The sequence below is a fragment of the Microcebus murinus genome, chromosome 12 (genome assembly GCF_040939455.1).
Source record: "Microcebus murinus isolate Inina chromosome 12, M.murinus_Inina_mat1.0, whole genome shotgun sequence".
Taxonomy (NCBI): Eukaryota; Metazoa; Chordata; class Mammalia; order Primates; family Cheirogaleidae; genus Microcebus; species Microcebus murinus.
Window position 1 is genome coordinate 86,304,418 of NC_134115.1, and position 21,188 is coordinate 86,325,605.

The 21,188-nt window shown below is 59.1% G+C and overlaps 1 protein-coding gene across 1 annotated transcript in view; it reads right to left on the reverse strand.

Annotated features, from left to right (window-relative positions):
• Positions 1 to 2,117: 2,117 nt before the first annotated feature.
• Positions 2,118 to 21,188, reverse strand: part of NIBAN2 (niban apoptosis regulator 2) — a 53,699-nt gene continuing 34,628 nt past the window's right edge. Inside the window, exons 3-14 of the mRNA XM_012771992.3 lie at positions 17,677 to 17,805; positions 15,983 to 16,088; positions 14,552 to 14,719; positions 9,313 to 9,428; positions 8,636 to 8,740; positions 8,380 to 8,542; positions 7,113 to 7,300; positions 6,153 to 6,308; positions 5,662 to 5,778; positions 5,353 to 5,460; positions 5,135 to 5,246; positions 2,118 to 4,732 (exon numbers count right to left, since the gene is read on the reverse strand). Coding sequence (XP_012627446.1) covers positions 4,146 to 4,732; positions 5,135 to 5,246; positions 5,353 to 5,460; positions 5,662 to 5,778; positions 6,153 to 6,308; positions 7,113 to 7,300; positions 8,380 to 8,542; positions 8,636 to 8,740; positions 9,313 to 9,428; positions 14,552 to 14,719; positions 15,983 to 16,088; positions 17,677 to 17,805 — 2,055 coding nt within the window. The 3' untranslated portion in view covers positions 2,118 to 4,145. The remainder of the gene's footprint in view (positions 4,733 to 5,134; positions 5,247 to 5,352; positions 5,461 to 5,661; positions 5,779 to 6,152; positions 6,309 to 7,112; positions 7,301 to 8,379; positions 8,543 to 8,635; positions 8,741 to 9,312; positions 9,429 to 14,551; positions 14,720 to 15,982; positions 16,089 to 17,676; positions 17,806 to 21,188) is intronic.

Below are 21,188 nucleotides of genomic sequence, written 5' to 3' on the forward strand. Positions count from 1 at the left end.
GGTTTTTTTTTTTTTTTTTTTTTTTTTTGAGACAGAGTCTCGCTTTGTTGCCCAGGCTAGAGTGAGTGCCGTGGCGTCAGCCTAGCTCACAGCAACCTCAAACTCCTGGGCTCGAGCGATCCTTCTGCCTCAGCCTCCCTGGTAGCTGGGACTACAGGCATGTGCCACCATGCCCGGCTAATTTTTTATATATATATCAGTTGGCCAATTGATTTCTTTCTATTTATAGTAGAGACGGGGTCTCGCTCTTGCTCAGGCTGGTTTTGAACTCCTGACCTTGAGCAATCCGCCCGCCTCGGCCTCCCAAGAGCTAGGATTACAGGCGTGAGCCACAGCGCCCGGCCTGGTGGATGGTTTTGAGCCAAGGGCAGCCTTTTCTTTGGGCTGGTGTCAGACTTGCTCAGGGCATGTAGGCTCTGCCTCCAGCTCATTCAGTGACCCTGGCCAGACTTTGGGCCTTGGTTTCCCCATTCTTTGAGCATAGGACACCATGGGTCCCTGACTCAGGCTGGTGGCCTGCAGGGGGCGCTGAGGTGCAGCATCCGCAAGAGCGAGCTGGCAGAAGGGCCAGCCTCGCTGGGACCATCTTCACGCAGCACTGCCTGGCAGGGCCGATGGCTCTGCTTTCTAGGGCAGGAGCTAGTGCCTCTTCCTGTGCAGAACCCCAAATTTAGGCTCCTGTACCCCATAGACAACCCCAACCAAGCACTGACACCGGTGTTTGGAGATACAGAAAGGTTTATTTGATTTGGCCAAAGCAAAAAGATGGGAGAGTAAAATTTCTCAGATCCGTCCAAGAAGAGGAGGAGGTGGAGAGCTTTCCGTGGCCAGGGCGTGAGGACGAGTGTGGCTGGCTAGAAAGGGAGGGGGAGTTTCAGGACCCAAAGGGCCGTGTTGTCTGTAGTCTCAGGTTACACCTGGAGTAATCAGACTTCTGGGTGTCAGCAATCACTTGCAACTTTTTAAAGGGCTTTTTTTTTTTTTTTTTTTTTTTGCAAATCAGATTTTTCTTGTGACCCTCTTTCTGCTTGATAAGGAAATAGTGTATCAGCAGTTAATAATTACTGTGAGAACAGCAGGTGCTGGACAGGAAGCTAGCGGTTAACATGTTCGTGTCTAAGTCAAATGTTATATTATTTCAGTCATATTTACATAAAATATTACATTTTATAAATACATTAAAAGAATGACGGATACTAGTATCTCAAGGGGCCTGGCTATATTCCCATGTTTCATCCTGGGGATCTGATTGTTTTCTCTCCCCTCAATACCCTCCATGGCTCAGCTTGGCCAAGAGGAGAGACCCAGGCCTGTGGCAGGCAGGGCTACTTTGGGGAGCAGTGTTTGAGGATCCCCCAACTCCTCACTAGGACCCAGGGATCAAGGACCGTCACATTCCCTCTTCTGGAAGAGCTGGAGGCTGTTAGTAACTTGCCCCGGGCAACAGCGAGGCGCAGGTAGGTGCACCTGGCCTCTGGCCCCTCGGCCTGTCTCACCCCAGCCCTGTTGACTAAGGGAGGCTCAGGCCCAAGCTCTCGGCCACCACAGACCAGCTGGCACTGGGGAAGCCCACATCCCCCAAGGTCACTGGCTGCCACCCCACCCAATAGGGACATGTTTTTACTCACTGGTGGGGCAATCCACCCCCCCCTAGCTACCAGGGGTTACTGGGGTGTCCCTATGCCACCCAACCTCAGCCATGGTTCCCACCCTCCTGGGCCTCAGTGTACACACGAAGTGGTGGCGATGACAGCACCTCTCCTAGAGCCCTGTGGCTCCTGGTCCCGCACATAAGGGCCCTATAAATGCTAGTGACTGATCAGGAGTCCTGAAAGCGCTAGCGGCGCCATCTAGACTTGAGGCTGCCCGAGGAGCACTCTGCAGTCTGGCCGAGGAAGCCGCCAGAAGGCTCTTCACCATGGACAAATCCCTTCTCTCTGAGCCTCAGTTTCCTCCTCTGTAAACCGGGATGTTACAAGAACTCGGAACATGGACCTACAGGTACTCAGGCAGGTGATGAGCCCAGAAAGCCCAGCTATAAGGGGCCTGGACACAGTCCCCCGCCCAAACCTCCCACCAACCCCCCGATACCCCTCGCACCACACATGGCAACTAGCTTTAAATAAAGCAATTTATTGATTAGTAGAAGCATAATATTTTCAATACAATATCTGGGAAGGATGATTGGAAACCCCCGAAGGCACTAGGGCATCCGACACTGTCGGTAGGAGAGATTAGTGACACGGCTGAGACTGGGGCTGGGGGTCCCTGAGCACCAGCCGTTGCTGCATGTCCTGTGGGGCTAAGGCCCCCACCGTGGAGCGTAGGTCTGGGGACAGAGGATGCAGGGTGAGGAAGGGACCCACCCCAGGGACCTTGAAGGAGTCAGCTTCTGTTCCCCCACCCCCCACAGCAGCAGGGAGGCCCTGGGGTGGGGCTGCCGAGCTGGGGCGCCTTGGCTTGACCCCCGCCCCCAGGAACAGGGAGGTATGAAAGAGATGATGGCTGGGCCCAAAGTGACTCCCAGGACATCTGAAGCGGGGCCTGGAGTTTTTTTGTTTTTGTTTTTTTTGAGACAGAGTCTCGCTGTGTTGCTCAGGCTAGAATGAGTGCTGTGGCGTCAGCCTCACTCACAGCAACCTCAAACTCCTGGGCTCAAGCAATCCTGCTGCCTCAGCCTCCCAAGTAGCTGGGACTACAGGCATGCGCCACCATGCCCGGCTAATTTTTTCTATATGTATTAGTTGGCCAATTAATTTCTATTTATAGTAGAGACGGGGTCTCGCTCTTGCTCAGGCTGGTTTCGAACTCCTGACCTTGAGCAATCCGCTTGCCTCGGCCTCCCAGAGTGCTAGTATTACAGGCATGAGCCACCGCGCCGGGCCCTGGGGCCTGGAGTTTTCAGAGGGAAGTGACCTAGTGACTCAGAGGCAGCAGAAGCCAAGCCACAGCCCAACCCCGAATCCTCCCAGGGGGCCACAGTCCCTCCCTCTGCCCCTCAGGAGCCGCCTCTGGGGGGGGTGGGGGGGGTTGTCAGTGAGTACCTCAGAGGTGGCCCTGAGGACAGAACCACACCCCCTAACGCCCTGCCTCCTGTTCCAGCCCAAAGCACGAGTGTGGGCACAAGAGGGCCGGGTGCAGAGGTCATAAAGGCCTGCGGGGCCCAGGCAACTTAGGGAGAGATGGGGTGCAGGGGGGCTCTCAGCCCACCGTGTCGCCTCACCCACTCACCCCCAGCACCTCCCAGAGGTCAGCTCCCTCCTTCCCTCGGGACACTTCCCCTCCACACACCAGCACATTCCGGGCCTTTCTCATTTCATCCCAGGCCCCTTGCCCACCCCCCTCTGAGAGGTGACCCTTATCACCCATCAGTCCCCTGGCACACCCAGGCTGGCCATCCCTTCCTTCCATCTCCCCTCCTCCACACAGGGGAACACAAGGCTCGAGGCCACTATGAGGCCAGGGAGGGGCAGGGCCCCAGACTCCATCGTCCTCGTCCCAGTGAGCCCCTTGGTGAGACGGGAGGGATTCGCTGGCTTCATAGCACATGATGCTTTTTTTTAGACAGGGTCTCACTCCCAAGCTTGAGTACAGTGGCACCATCATAGCTCACTGCAACCTCAAACTCCCGAACTCAAGCAATCCTCCTGTCTCAACCTCCCAAATAGCCCTGAACTCCTGGCCTCAAGTGACCCTTCCACCTTGGCCTCCCAAAGTGCTCGAATTACAGGTGTGAGCCACCACACCCGGCCTACGCATGATGCTTTTATCTCCCTCTCTCCAAGAAGGATGGCAGGACCCATGAGGGAAACAGAGGCCACAGACAAATGGCAGGAAGGGCAGAGCTCCCAGCCCCCTTCAGCTGTGTCCAGCCCCAGCACAAGGAGGAAAGCCCCGAAACCAGCCCCTGCATCCGAGATCATCCCACAGAAGAGAAAACAGGGAGCAATAAAGTATTGACCAAACTCGATAAAGTGACTCTGGTGGGCCTGTCCCTGCCCAACCCCTGGAGGTGCCGCACCAGCCCCTGCCCACCTCCAGCCACAAGGCACAGACTGGGGTGCCCCCTCCCTGGAGCCCAGCCTGCCTGTGCCTTGGGAGCGTCCTGCGTGCCGCGTCCAGCAGAAGCACGGGGACTGGCCGGCCTAGAACTCCGTCTGCACCCCCGCGCTGTCCTCGGTGGTAATGTGGATGGGGGCACGGCCGCCGGGGCTGGACACCTGCTCCCCGGTCTCCTGGTCACTGGGCTTGGGGGGCTCAAGGTCCACAGCCTTTCCAGGGGGGAGGTGCTGGGGCGAGGTGGGCGGTGAGGTGGCCTCGGGGGCTGCCAAGGGCGGGGGGCTCTCCTGGGCAGGGGCCCCGTTAAGCAGGGGGCTGGCCGGCGGGGGGCTCTCAGCCCGCAGATCCTGAGCCAGCAGGCCACGGAGCTCAGTGACACTGTCTGGGGATGCAGGGGATGGTGGCTCAGGGGCAGCCTCGAAGGACAGCCCTGCCTCCTCATCCTGGACCACGGAGACCACCTGCTTGGCACGCCGCCACTTTTCCGAGAGGGTGGCTGCTTCTGGGGGGCTGGGGCTGCTGCCACCCCCACCGCTGCTGCCGTCACCATACTCTTCGCCCCAGTCGATGGGCGCGCCCTCGGCCAGCAGGTGCAGGTTGGGGTCGCTGTTGTGCATGACCACGCTGTCCCGGTACAGGTTGTGTTTCCTCTGCACCGCAGCCTCCTTCACGGCTGTGGGGCCACAGGGGAGGGGCGGGACGTTCAGTTTGGGCACCACGCCTGTGCCCAGAGGGGCCCACCTCCCCGCCCCCCGTGGGTGTCTGTGACCGGGACGTGCGTGACTCATTGCAGGCCTCACTGCTCAAAGTAGCAGGGCTGTGATGCTGTGTCATCTGGTCTCTCAGATGACCCTCCCTGCAAAGGCACAGAGCTGCAAGGCCACCCTCCTGGGGCCACACAGCTAATGGGGTCGGCCCAGCCCCTGGGTGTACGTCTCGGGCCTTTCATTCCACCTCTGCTGACCCCCAGCCACCCGCCCACCTCCTCCTGACGGCAATGATCCCACAGTGGCGGCAGCAGGAGTGGGTTAGGGCTGGGGCTAGGGCTAGGGCTGGACACCCCGCCGGCGCTCACCCTGCAGGATCTCCTTCACAACAGTCTGCAGCACCACCTCCTCGTACGTGTTCTCCACCAGGAGGAACCTGGCGAAGTCCTCAAAGATCAGCTCCTGGAACCGAGGCAGCTCCTGCCCAGGCGGGACAGCAGAGAGGGGAGGTCAGGGCCGGGGGCAGAGAGAGGGTCGGTGGGCCCCACCCCCACCCGGCCTAAGGGGCTGGAGCAGGTGGGCGCACCGACTTGCAGGTGGGGGCCAGCTTCTTGAGCAGGAAGGGGATGGTGATCTGCAGAAGCGCCTCCCGGAAGAACCTCTTCCGCACGGTGCTGCTGTCGTAGTCGTATTTCTGCAGGGAAGGAGGGGGCGGGGTCTTGAGGTCAGTGGGCTCCACCAGCCCTGGCGGGAGGACGGAGGCCAGTGGGCTGACCTCAGAGTTCTCCTCCGCACAAGGGGACCAGTGGCACCTCCTCATGGGGGCAGCAGTCCTAGTGGTGGCCAGGGATTAGGCTCAGGGCTTGGCCACACCCAGGGGGGCGGGGACAATCACCTTTAGCACGCGCTCCAGGATGCGCTGGATGGACGTGCACAGCTCCTCCTTGGTGGGCCCCTTTCCCAGCTCCTGGTGCAGGAGGGTCTCGAAGGTGTACACGGCATTGTCCATTTGCTGCAGGGCACACCAAGGGGCACATGAAGCCCCTTCCTTGGTGCCGAGGGGTCCTTAGCCAACACCCCCCCCAAGGCCTGCCAGGGAGGAGCGGGGAGCAGTCTGTGCTCACTTGTTCACCCACCCACATGTTTACTGAGTGTCCGCCATGTGCCTGGCACAGCGCTGGGCACAAGGCAGTCCTGCCTCAAGGGACCAGGAAAGGGCTTGGGGTAGCAAAGAGCTTCCCAGAGGAAGGAGCCTCTAAGCGGAGACCTGAGAAGTGAGCAGAGCAGGACCGAGCATGCAGGGGAGCGTGGCTGCGGCGTGGCAGGTGCTGGGCCCATGGCAGGCATCGAGCAGGGCTGGGGTGCGGGCAGCAGCCTCAGACCCACCTCCCGCATGTGGATCTGGGCTCGCTGCTTGAACACGGACGTGCTGGACACGTCGAAGCGCTGCTGCAGCCCGTCCAACCGTAGCGGCTCCATCTTCTCGTAGCAGCTCTGCATCTTCAGGGGGTGGTACGCCAGCTGGGACAGCTTCTCCATGTACTGCAGGGAGGCGGGGCTGTGTGGGCCGGAGCCGGGCCGCCCGAGTGGCCACGCAGCCCCCCACACCCACTCTCTGCCTGGGCCTTCGGAGCCCAGGCCCTGCAGCTGGCACTAGCTACCAGGGAGGCCACTGGAGGTGGTGCCCACACAGGGAGGCCTGGCAGGGCCAGGACAGAGGAGGAGGGAGGCAGGGGAGCATGCCCAACAGCACAGTGCTGTGGACAGGCCAGCCTGGGTGCCGGGAGAAAGTTCTCTTCCCTTCTGGGGTGCTGGATGACCTTGGGCAAGTCTTCACCCTCTCGGAGCCTCAGTTTCCTCAGCCTCAAAATTGGGAAGTGGCTTTTTGTGCTCTCTAATCTCATAGTTATTGTTGTCCATGGACTCCCAAATTTGGAGTGTAGAGTAGGATGCTTAGATGCAGGAAAATTCTATCCACACCTGACAACTGTGTGGGGTCCAGGCAACCAACTACCCCAAAACGGGGCCTGTGGAAGGACATTCACCCTGAGAGCCAGAGAAATGGGGGCAAGTGAGAGGGGCCGTCTCTGTGTGGAGGGCGTGTGGCAGTGTCACTCACAGCTGAAGCTTGCCTTCCCCTCCCTCCGTCTTCTCAGTTAAATTATTTAATGTTTTAGCACCTTATAAAGGTAGATGGGGGTTAATGTTCCCTCTTTCCTCTAACTGCTGACCACCTCCCCCTAGAACTTCAGACAGCTTTGGCCTCTGCCCAGGGAGGGGAGCGGCTGCCCCGAGTCCCACGGCAAGAGGCCCGGCCTTCGCCTCCGAGGGGTGACACGGCCTCACCTCGCCCAGCTTGTCGATGCCGCCCTCGTTGATGACGTTGAGGTTCATGTCGGTGACCTCCTTGAAGAAGACGTCCCGCACCTCGGTGAAGCCCTGGCTGGTGGGCACCATCAGCGCCTCCAGGATGGACGGGATGTAGGGCTGGACGTGGTTCCGCACGCACACCTCCGCCTTGGGCAGGATGAAGCCTGCGCCCGGGGAAAGGTCAGGGCGCTCCCCGGGCACCTCCCCGCCACCCCAGAGCCCGGACGCTGGAGCATGCCGTCCTATTACTCTTAAAAACCACTGCCAGCGGCGGTGGCAACATTAGCAAGCTGAATAACTCCAGATGAACAGCTGGTAGCGAGGATAAGTCCATGGGGTAAAAACAGCAGGGTGTTCTAAGACTGAAACTGTGACAGCAAGAAACTAAGAAAACTGATAGTCCAAAAGCGACAGCAGTTTTCTGCTTAGCTAGAGGTAGAGAAAAAACTCATTTGGGGGAGTCTTGAACAACAACAACAAAAAAAACCCCAAAAAACGCTTTAGTAGATTCAATGAACTTCTCAGTTTTACAAAAACCCATTCATTCCTGCTCTGGAGTGCTGTGGCCTGGCGCTGCGTGATTGTGTGAAAGGCTCTCTTCCTTCCTGGTGGGCAGGGGCCAACTCCAGCACATTCTCACCAGTGCCTCTCCACCCAGGGGCGTTTTGGCACGCACCCCCACCCCTGCACAGTGTGTTCCACAGAATAAACGTCAGCTCTCAGTGTCCTCTCCAGCTCCTAAGGAATAGCTGGTAAGTGTCACCCGCAGGGAAGTGACAACTGCTAAAATTGCGCTCGGCGGATGTGTCATGGGGGACAAACCCATCTGCCTGGGAACGGAGGAGCATAATAACTGACCTGGGAGAGTTACACTTGCTGGAAATGAATCAGAGCTAAACCGATGTCCACTAATGTGACGTGCGGCAAAATCTGTGCTGCATCAAAGATGACCAGGAGGCTTAAGCCTCTCCTGGATAAGAATTTTGATCTTGGCCGGACACAGTAGCTCACGCCTGTAATCCTAGCACTTTGGGGGGGCCGAGGAGGAAGGATCCCTTGAGGCCTAGAGTTGGATACCAACCTGGGATTCTGATTTTTAAAAACTATCAATGAGCAAGTTGATGCTGTGAAATATACTTGGATCATGAAATAAGGAGGAAGTTCACCGTGACCCCTGGAGAGCCCATGGTCTGGGCACCGTCAGGCCCAGTAGGGACACAGGTGTGGCGAGTGGACTGCCTACCTCGGATCTTACTGGCCAGGTGCTCCTTGGAGGTGATGATCTGGTCCATGTCTGTGCGGATGACGGCCTCCATGGCTGGCCGGGCCAGCTGCAGCTTGGATAGCACCTCCTCGAAGCTGGCCTTGGCCTGCTCGTACACCATGCGGTACACGGCGTCTGAGATCTGCACGCAGGGGGGCAGCGTCAGCACCAGGGCTCAGGGCACCAGGCCAGGTGCAGACTCCGGTCCCCACTCCAGGGTCCCAGGCACACCCACCTGGATCCACTGGCGCTGCCGCTCCTGCGGTTTCCCCTTCAGCCGGGGGGCGAGCTCTGCCTTCAGCTCAGGGCTCAGCTCCTCCATCACCAGGTTGCTGAGGATCTGGGTCGGGAGGCACAAGCCAGGGGAGGGTTGGAGCTTGTCCGGCTGGCACCTTTCTCTCCACGTTCCAGCAAACCTGGCCCCTCCACCCCCCACATGGGCTTGGCCCTTTGCTGCACGCCTCCACTGTCGTCCCCGCAGGTCCCAGACACATCTGCTCGGGTGTCCTATAGGACCCTCAGACTCGGGGACCCACCTCAGGGCCTTTGCGCACGCTGCCACCCCTGCCTGGAATACTGCAATCCCTCCCCGCTCTGCCTGCACGTGGAAGTGCGTGTTTATTTGCTGAATGTCCAATTATCCTGCTAGACAGAGAGCTCCCAGCGGGCCAGTGCTGTGTCCACACTGTTCAGAGCTGCGCCCCGGCCCCTAGCCCAGGGTAGGTGCTCTGTAAGTGGTTAAATGACATAACAAGTATCTCTACTTGCATCGGCCCCCACTTGCCGAAATCTGAGCTCATCTCCTTCCAAAGATGCAGTGCTCCAGAGCCTCATCTCTGTACCCAGCCCCCTACTCTGTGGGGCCCTGGGGTGACTCCCAAGGTCCCCCCCCACCAGTGCACCTGGCCTCACCTGCACCTCGTTCCCGCACAGCATCTCCCAGGTGCCGTACAGCTCCTTCGACTGGCGGTACATGCGGATGGCGTCCGTGAACGCAGGGCCCTCCACCTTGGAGTCCTCGGGGATCCCTGCGCAGGAGAGGGACAGAGGGGAGGTCAGCACGGTGGCCCAGTGGCCTCTTCCAAGACCAACCGACTGACCAGATCCCTCCCCACACACACAGAAGGAGGGGCAGTTGTGACCCCTGCTGCCCCCACAGTGGTCACAGCAGTGGCTGTAGCGATAGAGTGATAATGACTCCAACAGCAACAGGGCCACCCCCGGGCCACGTCCTTATCCCCTTAAATCCTCCCAACCACCCCAGACCTGGTGCCATCATTGACCTACTTCGCAAGTGAACAAACCAACTAGAGGTCAGGCCACTGGCCTAGAGTCTCGAGAACAGTAAGTGGTCACCCAGGATGGCTCTAAAGGCACCCAGAGACCCTTGCGTGACCCCTGGTCCCTCCCTTGCTGCTGGGTCGGGGCTCTGCAAACTGCCTGCAACCGGCCCGGCAGCACAGTCTCAGCTTTGCAGCCAGGCGACCTGTGCTCTCAGCTCCGCCGTCACGGCACGGGCGCGGCCACAGATGCCGGCGAGCATGTGCGCGTGCTCCACTCTGCTCCACTGCATCGATCAGAGGCAATGGCTGCATTTGACCCGTGGGCCACAGATTGCCGAGCCTAGTTCTAGATCACTGAACCCAAAAGGGCCTCAGTTTCCTCTTCTGAACAGCAGGAACAATGCCACTGGCCCGTCCTCACACGTCCCCTGGGGAACTCCACAGGCCACGGCAAACCGTGGAGTCCAAGCGGGGCCGGGCCCAGCCCAGCACTGCCCCAAGTGGCACCTCTCAGGGGCTGGCAAGCCGCTCACCACCTGCCAGGCCTGGGTCTGTCTCGCTCCCTCCCCTCGGAGCGCCCAGGTCGGCACCTGGCACAGGTGCTAAAGAGCTTTATCGAAGAATACATGGAAGGGTCTCCTACTGATGCCTAGAAAACCATTATTTGGATATTTTCATTATTGTTGATGCTGTCAGTGGCCCAGATGCCAACCAGGTGGGTCAGCGGTCGAGGCAGGGACCCCCAGACCGGATGTGGGAGCCACGCGTGGCAGGAAGTCGAAGCATCCGACTGGGGGAGCGTGTGGCTGGGCGCCGCTGAGCCAGGCGGCAGGTGGGCTGCTCCCTGGCCGCGGCCTCTGACCGCGCTCTGTCCCCAGCGCCCAGGGAAGGGGAACTGGCAGCCTGTGCATCAGAGACCGGCTCCCACTGCGATGACTGTGGGCTGAGTCACCCCACAGAGAAAAAGCCCCTCTCGGGCATGGCAGGAACCCTCCCGCCCCAGCCGACCGCAGGAACCACTGCCTGTCGGAGCCAGCGGGGAGCTCCGTGGGGGGAAATTGAGGCCCAGCACCCATCCCTGCAGTGGCGGCAGCCTGGACGGGGGCGGGGCCGGAGGGGAGGCTGGCCCCAGCACTTCAGGGACCCGAGGTCAGGCAGGAGCGACAGGAGTGGAGCCTCTGGGCGGGGCCTGCCCACCTGGCCAGGGGAGGACACTCCCGCCGGGCGCTCAGGAGGCACAGTCTCCTGGAGACCGAGTTTTGCCTGGAAAATCCGGGCAGCGCATTACACACGGGCTGTCCCCGGGGGCTGGGGAGAATTTACATTCCGCACACGCCGATCGGGGTGCCGGGCGAGCCGCGTCCCAGGTGGCAGGGCTGCCAGGCAGCGGAGGGCGGCTGCCGTGCCTGGGCCTGGCTCCGACCGTGCAGCCTCGACTCGAGGGCTCGCTCCTTCCGCACACCCAGCTGCTGGGTTCGGCAAGTTTGGGGGTCGCCCCTCCTGAGTCTTCCCATGTGCCCCCGCCCCCAAATTCCTAGCTTGCAGTTCTAACCTGTAGTGCCGCAGAACATGGCTGTGTTTGGACAGCACAGTCTTATAAAAAGTTAAATTGAGGGGATTAGGGCGGGCCAGAGTCCAATACGGCTGGTGTCCTTAAAAGAAGAAGAAATTTCTTCCTAAAAGGAGAGAGAACGTGGCACACAGGGGGACGCCACAGGGAGGAGACAGCAGCCGTTTTTGCACACCAAGGACAGCGGCCTCAGGAGAAGCCAGCCCTGTGACAGACACCCTGACTCAGACTTTAGCTTCCAGACCAAGAAAATAAACTTCTGTGCGAGCCCCTGGCCTCTGGCATTTTGTCACGGCAGCCTGGGAAACTGAGACGCCAGCTCACTTAATCCTCGGCGCCCTGTGACGGAGGGGGTTCCAGCCCCATGTCCCCGGTGAAGACCGTTGCAGCTCAGAGAGGCAAAGTCACAAGACGCGCAGTGAGGGACTGGCAGGACCCGAGCTCAGTGAGCTCAGTGGAGGGACCAAGCGCAGTGAGGGACTGGCAGGACCCGAGCTCAAACCCAGCACCGGAGACTCTAGCCAGACCTGAGCCTTCCTGAGAAAGGAAACTGCATTCCTCAGCCCTGGGCAGCAGGCAGAGGGGCCACGGTCAGGCAGGAAGGGGCCCTGACCTCTGCCCCCGCCCACACCCGTGCCCGGCTGCCTCCTGCCACCTCCAGCTGCTCCAGGAATGCAGGATGCGAGGGGGCCGGGGACAGCTGGCGTCCACCCAGCTGGCCTCCGTCCCCACCCGCCCCCCACTTCCTGGCAGCCCCTGGAGTGAGCAATTCCAGGCTGCACAAATCCCAGGCCCGGCCTCTGAGACGCAGGAAGCAGAGAACTTTCTCACAGTCCTCAGGGCGGAGGAAAGGCTCCATCTAAAACCTGCCTCCTCCGCCCAGCCCTGGGGCGAGGGTGCCGCCACGGGACGCCTTCCTTCCCTGGTCCAAAGCTCTCCTGGGCCGGCCTCCTGCCACAGCACCCCGGACGCCAGGGCCCCCCCCCCAGCCTCGGCCTGAGCGCCCACTACGCGCCAGGCACAGCCGAGAGCTCTACCCGGACCGGCCTCTTTGCTGCTCCCAGTCGTCTCTGGAGCGAGTGCATCGCCACCCTCCCTGCACACAGGGGGCCCAGTGGTGGGTCTCCCCACCTTGCTCCGTGCCCACCCTTTACCCCACCTGAGCCCGCCAGGCCAGGGCAGCCATGAGCCCGAGGGACAGTGCTGGGCCAGGGGCTGGGAGAGGGGACGGGTGCCCCAGGCCAGGCAGCCAGAGCCCTGAGTGCCCCTGCCCGGCACAGCCCAACAGCCCCCAGGGACCTGGGAACAGGAGGCCCTTTGTGGGCCGCAGGGCCCTGCCCAGGTAGCAAGGGTTGGCCTGACTTGAGACCTGGTTCCTCCCGCCTGGCAGATTCCAGACGGGGCAGAGGTGTCCCTTGAGGGTTGAGCAGGAGGGGTGGGGTGAGCCAAGTCCCTGCAGTGGTGGCCAGGAGGCCATTAGTGTCTACTCTGTCCCTCTGCCTCCACCACGGTGTGGAGCTGTGCCCACGGGTGGGGTGGGGCAGGTCCTTCCCAAGGCCAGATGACCAGGAAGAGCTGGGGTCCAGGACAGAGTTGTCCCCGCTGCAAAGGCAGAAAGACCCTCAATGCCCCACCCTCAGCTGTGGAGATAATCCTAATCCCATGCCTTCTGATCCGACTCCAAGGAGCCCTGTGAGGTTCCCTTACGTTCCTGGGCCCCTCCACCTGCCTCAGGGCCTGGGCAGCTCATCCTCTGGGCCATCTACCATCCCGGGGCTTGGGGCTTCCCTTCAGCCTGGGGACCTCCCTTCACGCTGGCCACTGCCTCTGTCTGGAACACTCTCCTCTCCAGGCCTGTTCCTCCTTCAGCTCTCAGCTGAACCATCACCTCCCTCCAGGGAGCCTGCCCTGATTGACCCCTCACCAACACATGTGCACCCTAAAGGCTCCCCAAGTGGGTGGCTCCCACCCAGCACCCTGTGACTCAGCACCCTGCATCCTCATCTGCTCAGCACCCGTCTCCCACCCCAGACTGCTGGCTGCATGAGGGCAGGGACAGGCCCTGCTCCCTTGCAGCATCCTCAGGTCTGCGCCTGTGTTAGAGTAGACACGAATAAGCTGGAAGAGCCACCACACAAGTTTACAGAGGAGAACAATGAGGCCCTGAGGGAGGAAGAGAAGTTCCCAGATCTCCCAGCATGTGGGTGGCAAAGAAAGAAATAATAAAATTTTTTAGGCCAGGCGCGGTGGCTCATGCCTGTAATCCTAGCACTCTGGGAGGCCAAAGCAGGCAGATTGCTTGAGGTCAGGGGTTCGAAACCAGCCTGAGCAAGAGCGAGACCCCGTCTCTACTATACCTACAAAGAAATTAATTGGCCAACTAATATATATATATATATATATATATATATATATATATATATATTAGCCGGGCATGGTGGGCATGCCTGTAGTCCCAGCTACTCGGAGGCTGAGGCAGGAGGATCAATTGAGCCCAGGAGTTTGAGGTTGCTGTGAGCTAGGCTGATGCCACGGCACTCACTCTAGCCTGGGCAACAAAGCGAGACTCTGTCTCAAAAAATAAAAATAAAAAAATAAATTTTTTAAAAAAACTGGGCTGGGTGTGGTGGCTCCTCCCTGTAATCCTAGCACTGTGAGAGGCTGAGGTGAGAGGATCACTTGGGGTCAGGAGTTCAAGACCAGCCTGAACAAGAGCGAGACTTGTCTCTACTAAAAATAGAAAAATTAGCCAGGAACAGTGGCGCATGCCTGTAGTCTCAGCTACTCAGGAGGCTGAGGCCAGAGGATTGCTTGAGCCCAGGAGTTTGAGGCTGCGGTGAGCTATGGTGACACCACTGCACTCTATCTGGAGTGACAGAGCAAGACTCTGTCTCAAAACAAATAAAAAAAACAGCAAGCATGGAGTGGACTGTGAATCCTCACAAACCCCCTAATACACATGAGATTATCCCCATTTTACAGAGGCTCCCAGGGGTCAGTCAGTCTCCTACGGTCATATTGCCAGGAAGTGGCAGAATCAGGATTGCGATTTCGTAATCTAGTGTTCAAGAGCTCAACAACCACACCTCCTGTGAACAATTTCCTAATTTTCTCCTGAGCAACACAGAACCGTTTCCACAGAGGAAGACGATCAAGGGTGTCACGACAACGGTTTCTTGCAACCCCAGAAGGAAAATCACAACAGCTCATAGAGCAGGGCTGCCACACCACACTCGGCCACTAGGTGTCCCCATCCGGCACACAGCCCAGACGCCGCCCCTCCGCGGCCCGCGCTCACCGTTGTTGCAGTGCCGGATGCAGTCCTGCAGCACAGCCTGCCACTTGTCCTGCTCGGCTTCCGTCATCATGCAGAAGTAGTAGTGACGCGCATAAGGGTGCCAGAGGATGAGCGGGAACTGCGTGGGGCACTTGAGGATGGGGGCGCTGCCTGATTTTGACGTGGTCCCTGCGGAGACAGCGTCTGCTGAGCAGCCCCCAGTGGGGTTCCCTCGGCCAGAGGATGGCAGGACACTGCGCCCTCCGCCCCGGCCCAGAGAAGGCTGGCCTGCCCTGGGGTGACCAGCAAGCCAGGGGGTGGCGGCAGCCTCCTTTCTCTTTCTGGCGGCTGCGTCCTCCACAGCCTGGCTAAAAGAACCTCGGAATCCGGCGCCTGCGTAGACCCCTTTCTTAGAGCCGGCAGGAAGTCGCACCCGCCTCCCTCCTAAATTCAGCGCGTGGGGCTGGAGGAACACAGGTCGCAGCCCTCAGGTCCAAGGGCCGAATGGGGCCTTCTTGGGTTTCCCCCCCATTCCAGCCGCAGGGGCCAAAGTGGGGCTTAAATGTCCAAGGGGGAGGGAGGCACGTGGAGTGGGGGAAACATAATAGACCTAAAGGAATTTTTCTCTCTTTCTATTTTGTCCTTGCAGATATTCAAGATCCAGAGAGATGGCTGGCCCTGGGCTGTGACCCTGCCGCTGTTGTTAGTGATACGACAACAGTTCTGCTTGCCCTGGCTCTGGGTCGGCCTGTGCTGGGCCAGGTGCCGTGGGGTCAGTCCCCAAGTGCCCGCGTGTGCAGATGTGAAAGAAGCTGAGGGCCGGGAGTGGGAGGCGAGACTCGCCCGAGCAGACGCAGCAAAAACAGATCCAGGGTCAGGGCTAGGATCCAGGTTCCCACTGAGTCCTCTACCCCTACAGGGCCTTTGCTCCCAACTCCCAGCTGGGACCTGCCTCCCAGTTCCCAGGGATCATCTGAGAGGCAGGTGTTGCTCCTGTAAGGCTTGGGCGGAGGCTCAACCGAGGTGAGGTGGAGGCAGGTCTCCTAGAAGACAAACTCCTCCCAAGTGCAGGGTCAACCCGCCAGTTTACAGGCAGGGTCACCAACCACCTTCTCCCAGAGGCTCTTGAGCACTCAGGGAGGTGGGAGTGTAGAGAGCAAGGACCCCCACTCCACACTGTGGACAGAAGGCTCAGGAACTGGCAGGACTCAGCTGGGGACCCACATTGGTCCAGCCCCAACCACTGCGTGGCCTTGGGCAAAGCCCCCCTCTCAGGCCCACAAGGCCTCTCCTTTGAGGATTGCGGTTGTGCTTGGCACCTGCCAAGAGTTCTATGTTTAGCTGGTCTTGCTGCAAACGAGGAGCCTAGAACAATGGGCTCAGGGCCCCCCTGCCCTGGCCGGCTCCTGGGGCCTACACAGGGCATCTTGCATGGGGTGGGCAGCCTCTTACCTGGTAAGGAGTTGCCAACAAGCTCCAGATACAGGTCCAGGGAGGTGAGGATTTTGTAGCCTGCACTGTTGATGATGGCTCGGGGTGGGACCTGCCGCTCATAGGCCTGCAGGGGCAAGAGAGATGGTCCCTGAGGTTAAGCGTGTGGCCAAGCCCAGATCCCATCTCCAACTCTGGCTCCAGGGCCCTACTCAGTGTTGCTGCCCAAGGTGGGGAGGGGGAGGAGCAGGACGAGGAGGCATTAGAGGAACAGAGGGAAGAGGAAGTCAGACTGTCACAGCGACAAGCAACAACATGGTGCAGCAACCTAGACCCGGGCTCTGGGCTCAATTCCTGGCTCCACTGAGTGGCATCTGTGTGAAGCTGAGAACGAGCTTGTTTGACCTCTTGTGCTCCAGTTCATCTAGAAAACCAGAGTAGTGCCTGTTCCTACCCCACTGAGCTGCGTGAGGACTGAGGGAGAGAACCCATGGTGCCTGGCGAGGGGACTGCTGTCATCACTAGCACCGCTCTCGCCTCTGTCACCCACAGCTCTGCTAGTGGAGTGTTGGTGACACATTGGGCACTGTGCTAAATTCCCACAATCCAAACAGGTGGATTAGCCACAAGTCCACACAGCTGGGAACTAGCAGACCTAGGCCATGAACCAGGGATAGCTGCCTCCAGAGCCCAGGGTCTTTGACCATTACCCTGGACTTCCCACCAACCTCTTAGGTTCTGAGAGTCACACGAGTGTCCTCTGGGGGAGGATTAGGCCTAGACTCAGCTTTCTTACATCAGTTGGGGGAAAGCAGTTCTGATGTAATAGCTCATACAGCAGGGCTGCCATGCAGCTGCCTGCCACTAGGTGTCACTAGTCAACACTCCTGAGAGTGGCTCAGAACCTCTATGGCAATAATTTGCAAACCGTGGTCCTGGATTGTCAACATCACCCTAGAACTTGTTAGAAATGCAAATTCTTGGCCCCACCTCAGACCTGAATCAAACTCTGGGGTTAGGCCCTGCAACTGTTTTGCAACAAGCCCTCCAGGCGATTCCGATGCATGCTACTCCTCTGGGAATGAGGTCACCCGATTTATGTGGCTCTAACACTGATCTGCCTTGAACCAGAGGGACCAGGCCTGTCCTTTTGGCTGCTCTGGAGAAATGTTTAGTAAAAGAGATCAGGTTAGTGGCTCAACCAGGAGGAGCATCCATCCCCAAGAGCCCAAAGCAAAGATAAGGCACAAAAAGCTGCCATCCCTTCCAGACGTGCAGGGCGGGAAGTGGCCAGACTGTTCTCAGCAGCTCACTGGCCGTCAGAGCCACGACGGGAGGGGTCCGAGAACAGGCAGGAAGCCAGGCGGGGAAGGAGGCTGGGGTGGGAGGAGGGACTGGGGGGCAGGGCCCTGGAGATGGAGGGACATGGGGACTTGAGAGTGATCAGGAAGGGGAGGAGCTACTGACGGTTATAAGGGAGTCAGGGGTGCCCCCCAGAGACCAGAGTGAACTGCCACTCAGAAGGAACCCCGGGAGCAGGCAGTTCAAGCAAATGAGGGGTGGCTGAGGTTGTGCTCTGGTGCTGTCAACAGTGTGGGGTGACACCGGTGGCGGGCTGTGACGCGGTCCGGCACCACAGGTTTAGGAGTGGAGGTGTGTGGAGAAGCACGTGTGGTGGCCCGGGAGGAGTGGGTGGCGGCTGGAGGGAGCCTTACCACTTTGTTGTCGTACAGCACCAGCCCGTAGTTGTGTGGCACGAGGCTGAAGCGGTTCCGCCACTTCTTGCTGTCCTCCTGGTACTGGAAGAGGTTCCCCGAGAAGATGACACGCTCATCCAGCGGCACCTGAGGGTGACGGGGTGGGGAGTGAGGCCCGATCTCCCCCTCTGCCCAGGTGGGGAATGGGGTCCCCCAAGAAGGTGACTGCACCTCAGCAGAGCTGAGCACAACCTGGCCCATTTGGCAGACACAAGCGAGGCTAGGGGCAGGAAGGGGGCGGTGAAGGGGCTCGCCAGGGCCTCCCACCCCGCCCTGGCCAAGCACAGCCACCCACCCCAGGCTGGGTCTGGGGGGCAGGCAGCCCCCCACCTACCCCCACCTGCTGCAGCCAGTGTGCAGGGCAGTTAGTCCAGCTGCGGGGGACACACCCACAGGCCAGGACTGTGACAGCCCCAGTGCCTGGGCAAGTCTCTCCCCAGCTGTAGGCCTCAGTTTCCCCTCAGGGCAAAAAACTTGAACAAGGTGGCTCCAGAGAGCTCCAGCTCCAACAGCTGACAAGATGGCCTCCCTGAGTCTGGGTAGGGCTGGAGGTGGCCTCGGTCTGGGGTGTTTGATGTCTGACCTGCGTCCTGGCAGACTGGTGGTCACGTGTGTGGGCTGCAGAAATGCCCAGACCTTCCTACAAAGCCCTATCTCTGCCTGATGCACAGTGTGACTTTTAGCATTTGTTTGAGCCTCAGTTTCCTCATCTGTAAAATGGGGACGATGATAGCTGGCACCTGACAGGCAGCAGGTGCACAATACACGGGAGCCACTGTGACCACAATGAGCACCGAGTCTATGTGACAGTCTACCAGCCCCATGGATGGACTGACTTGGGGATGGGCTCCCAGCACTTGCACCGCGGGTAAGAGCCCCAGCTGAAGCTATAGCCATCCAGGTATGAGCACTTTCTGAGCAGACAAGCACCAGGAAGCTTCTAGAAGGGAGATATAGAAGCCACAGTGGAAGAGGCTTCGTCCTAGATGGGAGGAAGTCAGGAGGGTCTGGTGTTCCTCTCTGTTTCTTAGCAAATATCTGTTTGTTCTATGATAAATATGATGCCCTTTGTAAAAAGAAACACTTATATGCCATAATGAGGAAAAGTATTATTTTAATTGTGCACTCACCTCCCCGGCTTCTGCGCTCCGTGGTCCCAGCCCTGTCTCATCTGACCCTGGCACCCGTCCCCACCTCCCCCCTCCCCAGCTCCTCAGCTCCCTCCCTGCTGCCCTTCAAGGGGAAACAAAGCACTCTTGGAAGAGGAGGGCCCATTGTGCTCAGACAATAGGACCTGCAGACGGCTTCCTCCGGGATAAAAATATTCTCAGGAAAAGAAAATGGTTCTCCCGACCCCCCCCCCCACGCACACCACACCCCGCACGCAGTGCCAAACCACAAAGCTGCCCTTGGCGTCCACGTTCAGTGGCCCATATTCAGGCCTCCTAAGCCCGGCTCTCAAATCCCTGAGTCCCTGTCTTTTCTAGAAAGAAAGAGCAGACAGGGCTCTCCTACCAGAGCTGGGCTGCGTCCTCCTCCCTGGGGAGGCGCCCCGGGGCCTAGGGATGGACCAAGGGACAGGGCTGAGGGACGCCCCACCACCACGCAGATCCTGGGGCAGCTCTCCCTGAGGGTTTGGGTTTTATTTTTAAGACTTTCAAATGGCAGAGTCGTGTTTCAGCTGGGAGGCCTGCGGGGAGTGGAGCGGAACTCACACGCGGAATATTTCAGACTCAGCAAAGCTCGCGGAGGCCGCGATCAGCCTCGGCTCCAGCCTCACGCCGCCACCCACCACAGGAGCCCGGACAAGCGCCGCCACCTCTCAGAGCCTCAGTGTCCCCCGTCTGTGCTGTGGGCACCGTCTCAGCCCCTCCCTCAGACAGGGGGTCAAGTGGGCACAGGACACCTGCTGTTTTCCATTCTTATTATCTCTGTTTTTATTGTTATTACTATTTTATCCTTGTTACTATTTTCACTTTATTGCTTCTAATAAAAACAACTGCTAAAAAGAAAACAAACAAAAAAAAACAACTGCTAGCACTCTGAGAGGCCGAGGCGGGAGGATCGCTCAAGGTCAGGAGTTCGAAACCAGCCCGAGCAAGAGCAAGAGCAAGAGCAAGACCCCGTCTCTACTAAAAATAGAAATAAATTAATTGGCCAACCAAAAATATATAGAAAAAATTAGCCAGGTATGGTGGCACATGCATGTAGTCCCAGCTACTCGGGAGGCTGAGGCAGCAGGATTGCTTGAGCCCAGGAGATTGAGGTTGCTGTGAGCTAGGCTGATCCCGTGGCACTCACTCTAGCCTGGGCAACGGAGTGAGACTCTATCTCAAAAAAAAACCAAAAAAACAAAAAAAAACTGCTGTTATGATGAGGCTGGTGATTAATCTTGCTATTTCTATTACGATGATGCTATTGCCACGACTTGACGCTGGAAAGATCAGTCTCCTGAGTGGCACGATGGGGCCGAATCCCGCTTTTCAGGGACTGTGGGTTTCATTTCTCTCTCTTTGCTCACACGCCACTCCCACCTTCCCCACGACTGGCATGCGCACTCGTGAATGGAAAGCTGGGTCTCACGCCTGACAAATGCCTGGTGCCGTCGGCCCGTCCCCACTGTCTTGGATTGATGGGCCCCGGGCTGCCTGTGACACTTCTTTCCAGATGGGGACCCGTTCTGGCCCTGCTCGCCCAAGGCCTCCCTTCCTTTCCTACCACACAGGTGTCACCTGCCAGACACCCAGGCTAGGCCACATCCAGGCACCTCTGCCCCTCTGCTGTCACCGGGTCGAGACAATGCCATGAGGCCAGGGGAAGAGTCTTTCCTGGGTCCCAAAGCAAAGGGGGGTGTGATGCTCTGAGAGGCTCCGGCACTGTCCTGACCTCCCCCCGCCTGGGCAGGCTGTGGTCCCTGCAGAAAGGGCCCTGCTGGCAGACATAGGAAGCCTGGCTCCGGTCCCACCTCTGCCATCCTGGACAAGCCATTGGAAGGCTCAGCTCTGGGACTTTGCACTTGCCATTCCCTCGGCCTGATAGTCTTTTCCCAGCAACCTCTTCCTCTACTGTCAGGTCCTCAGCCAAGATGGCCCTTCTTCCGGGAAGCCCTCGGGGGCCACCCAGAGCAGGTCTGGCCTCCACTGTCAGCATTCGCCTTGTCACATTCGTGGCTCCCACTTTATTTTGTGAACGGCGGTAGACTGTCTCCCTGAGCATGTGCGGGGCCAGCGAGGGCGGTGTGGCCCCAGCACCCGACCCGACTAGTCGGTAACGCTCCTCCAGAAAGACTTCGGGCCTCCTTCCAGCCTGTGGGCTCTCCCGCTGCCAGAGCCCCAGCTGCTCCTCCAGCTGGGAGGACACCAGAGGGGAACAGATCCCCAAAGCCAGGTCAGGTGACCGCCAGCTCTGCAGAGAGCTGCTCGGATTCCTGCCCCTCCCATCTCATGGTAATGAGGCCCATTTTCAGTCAT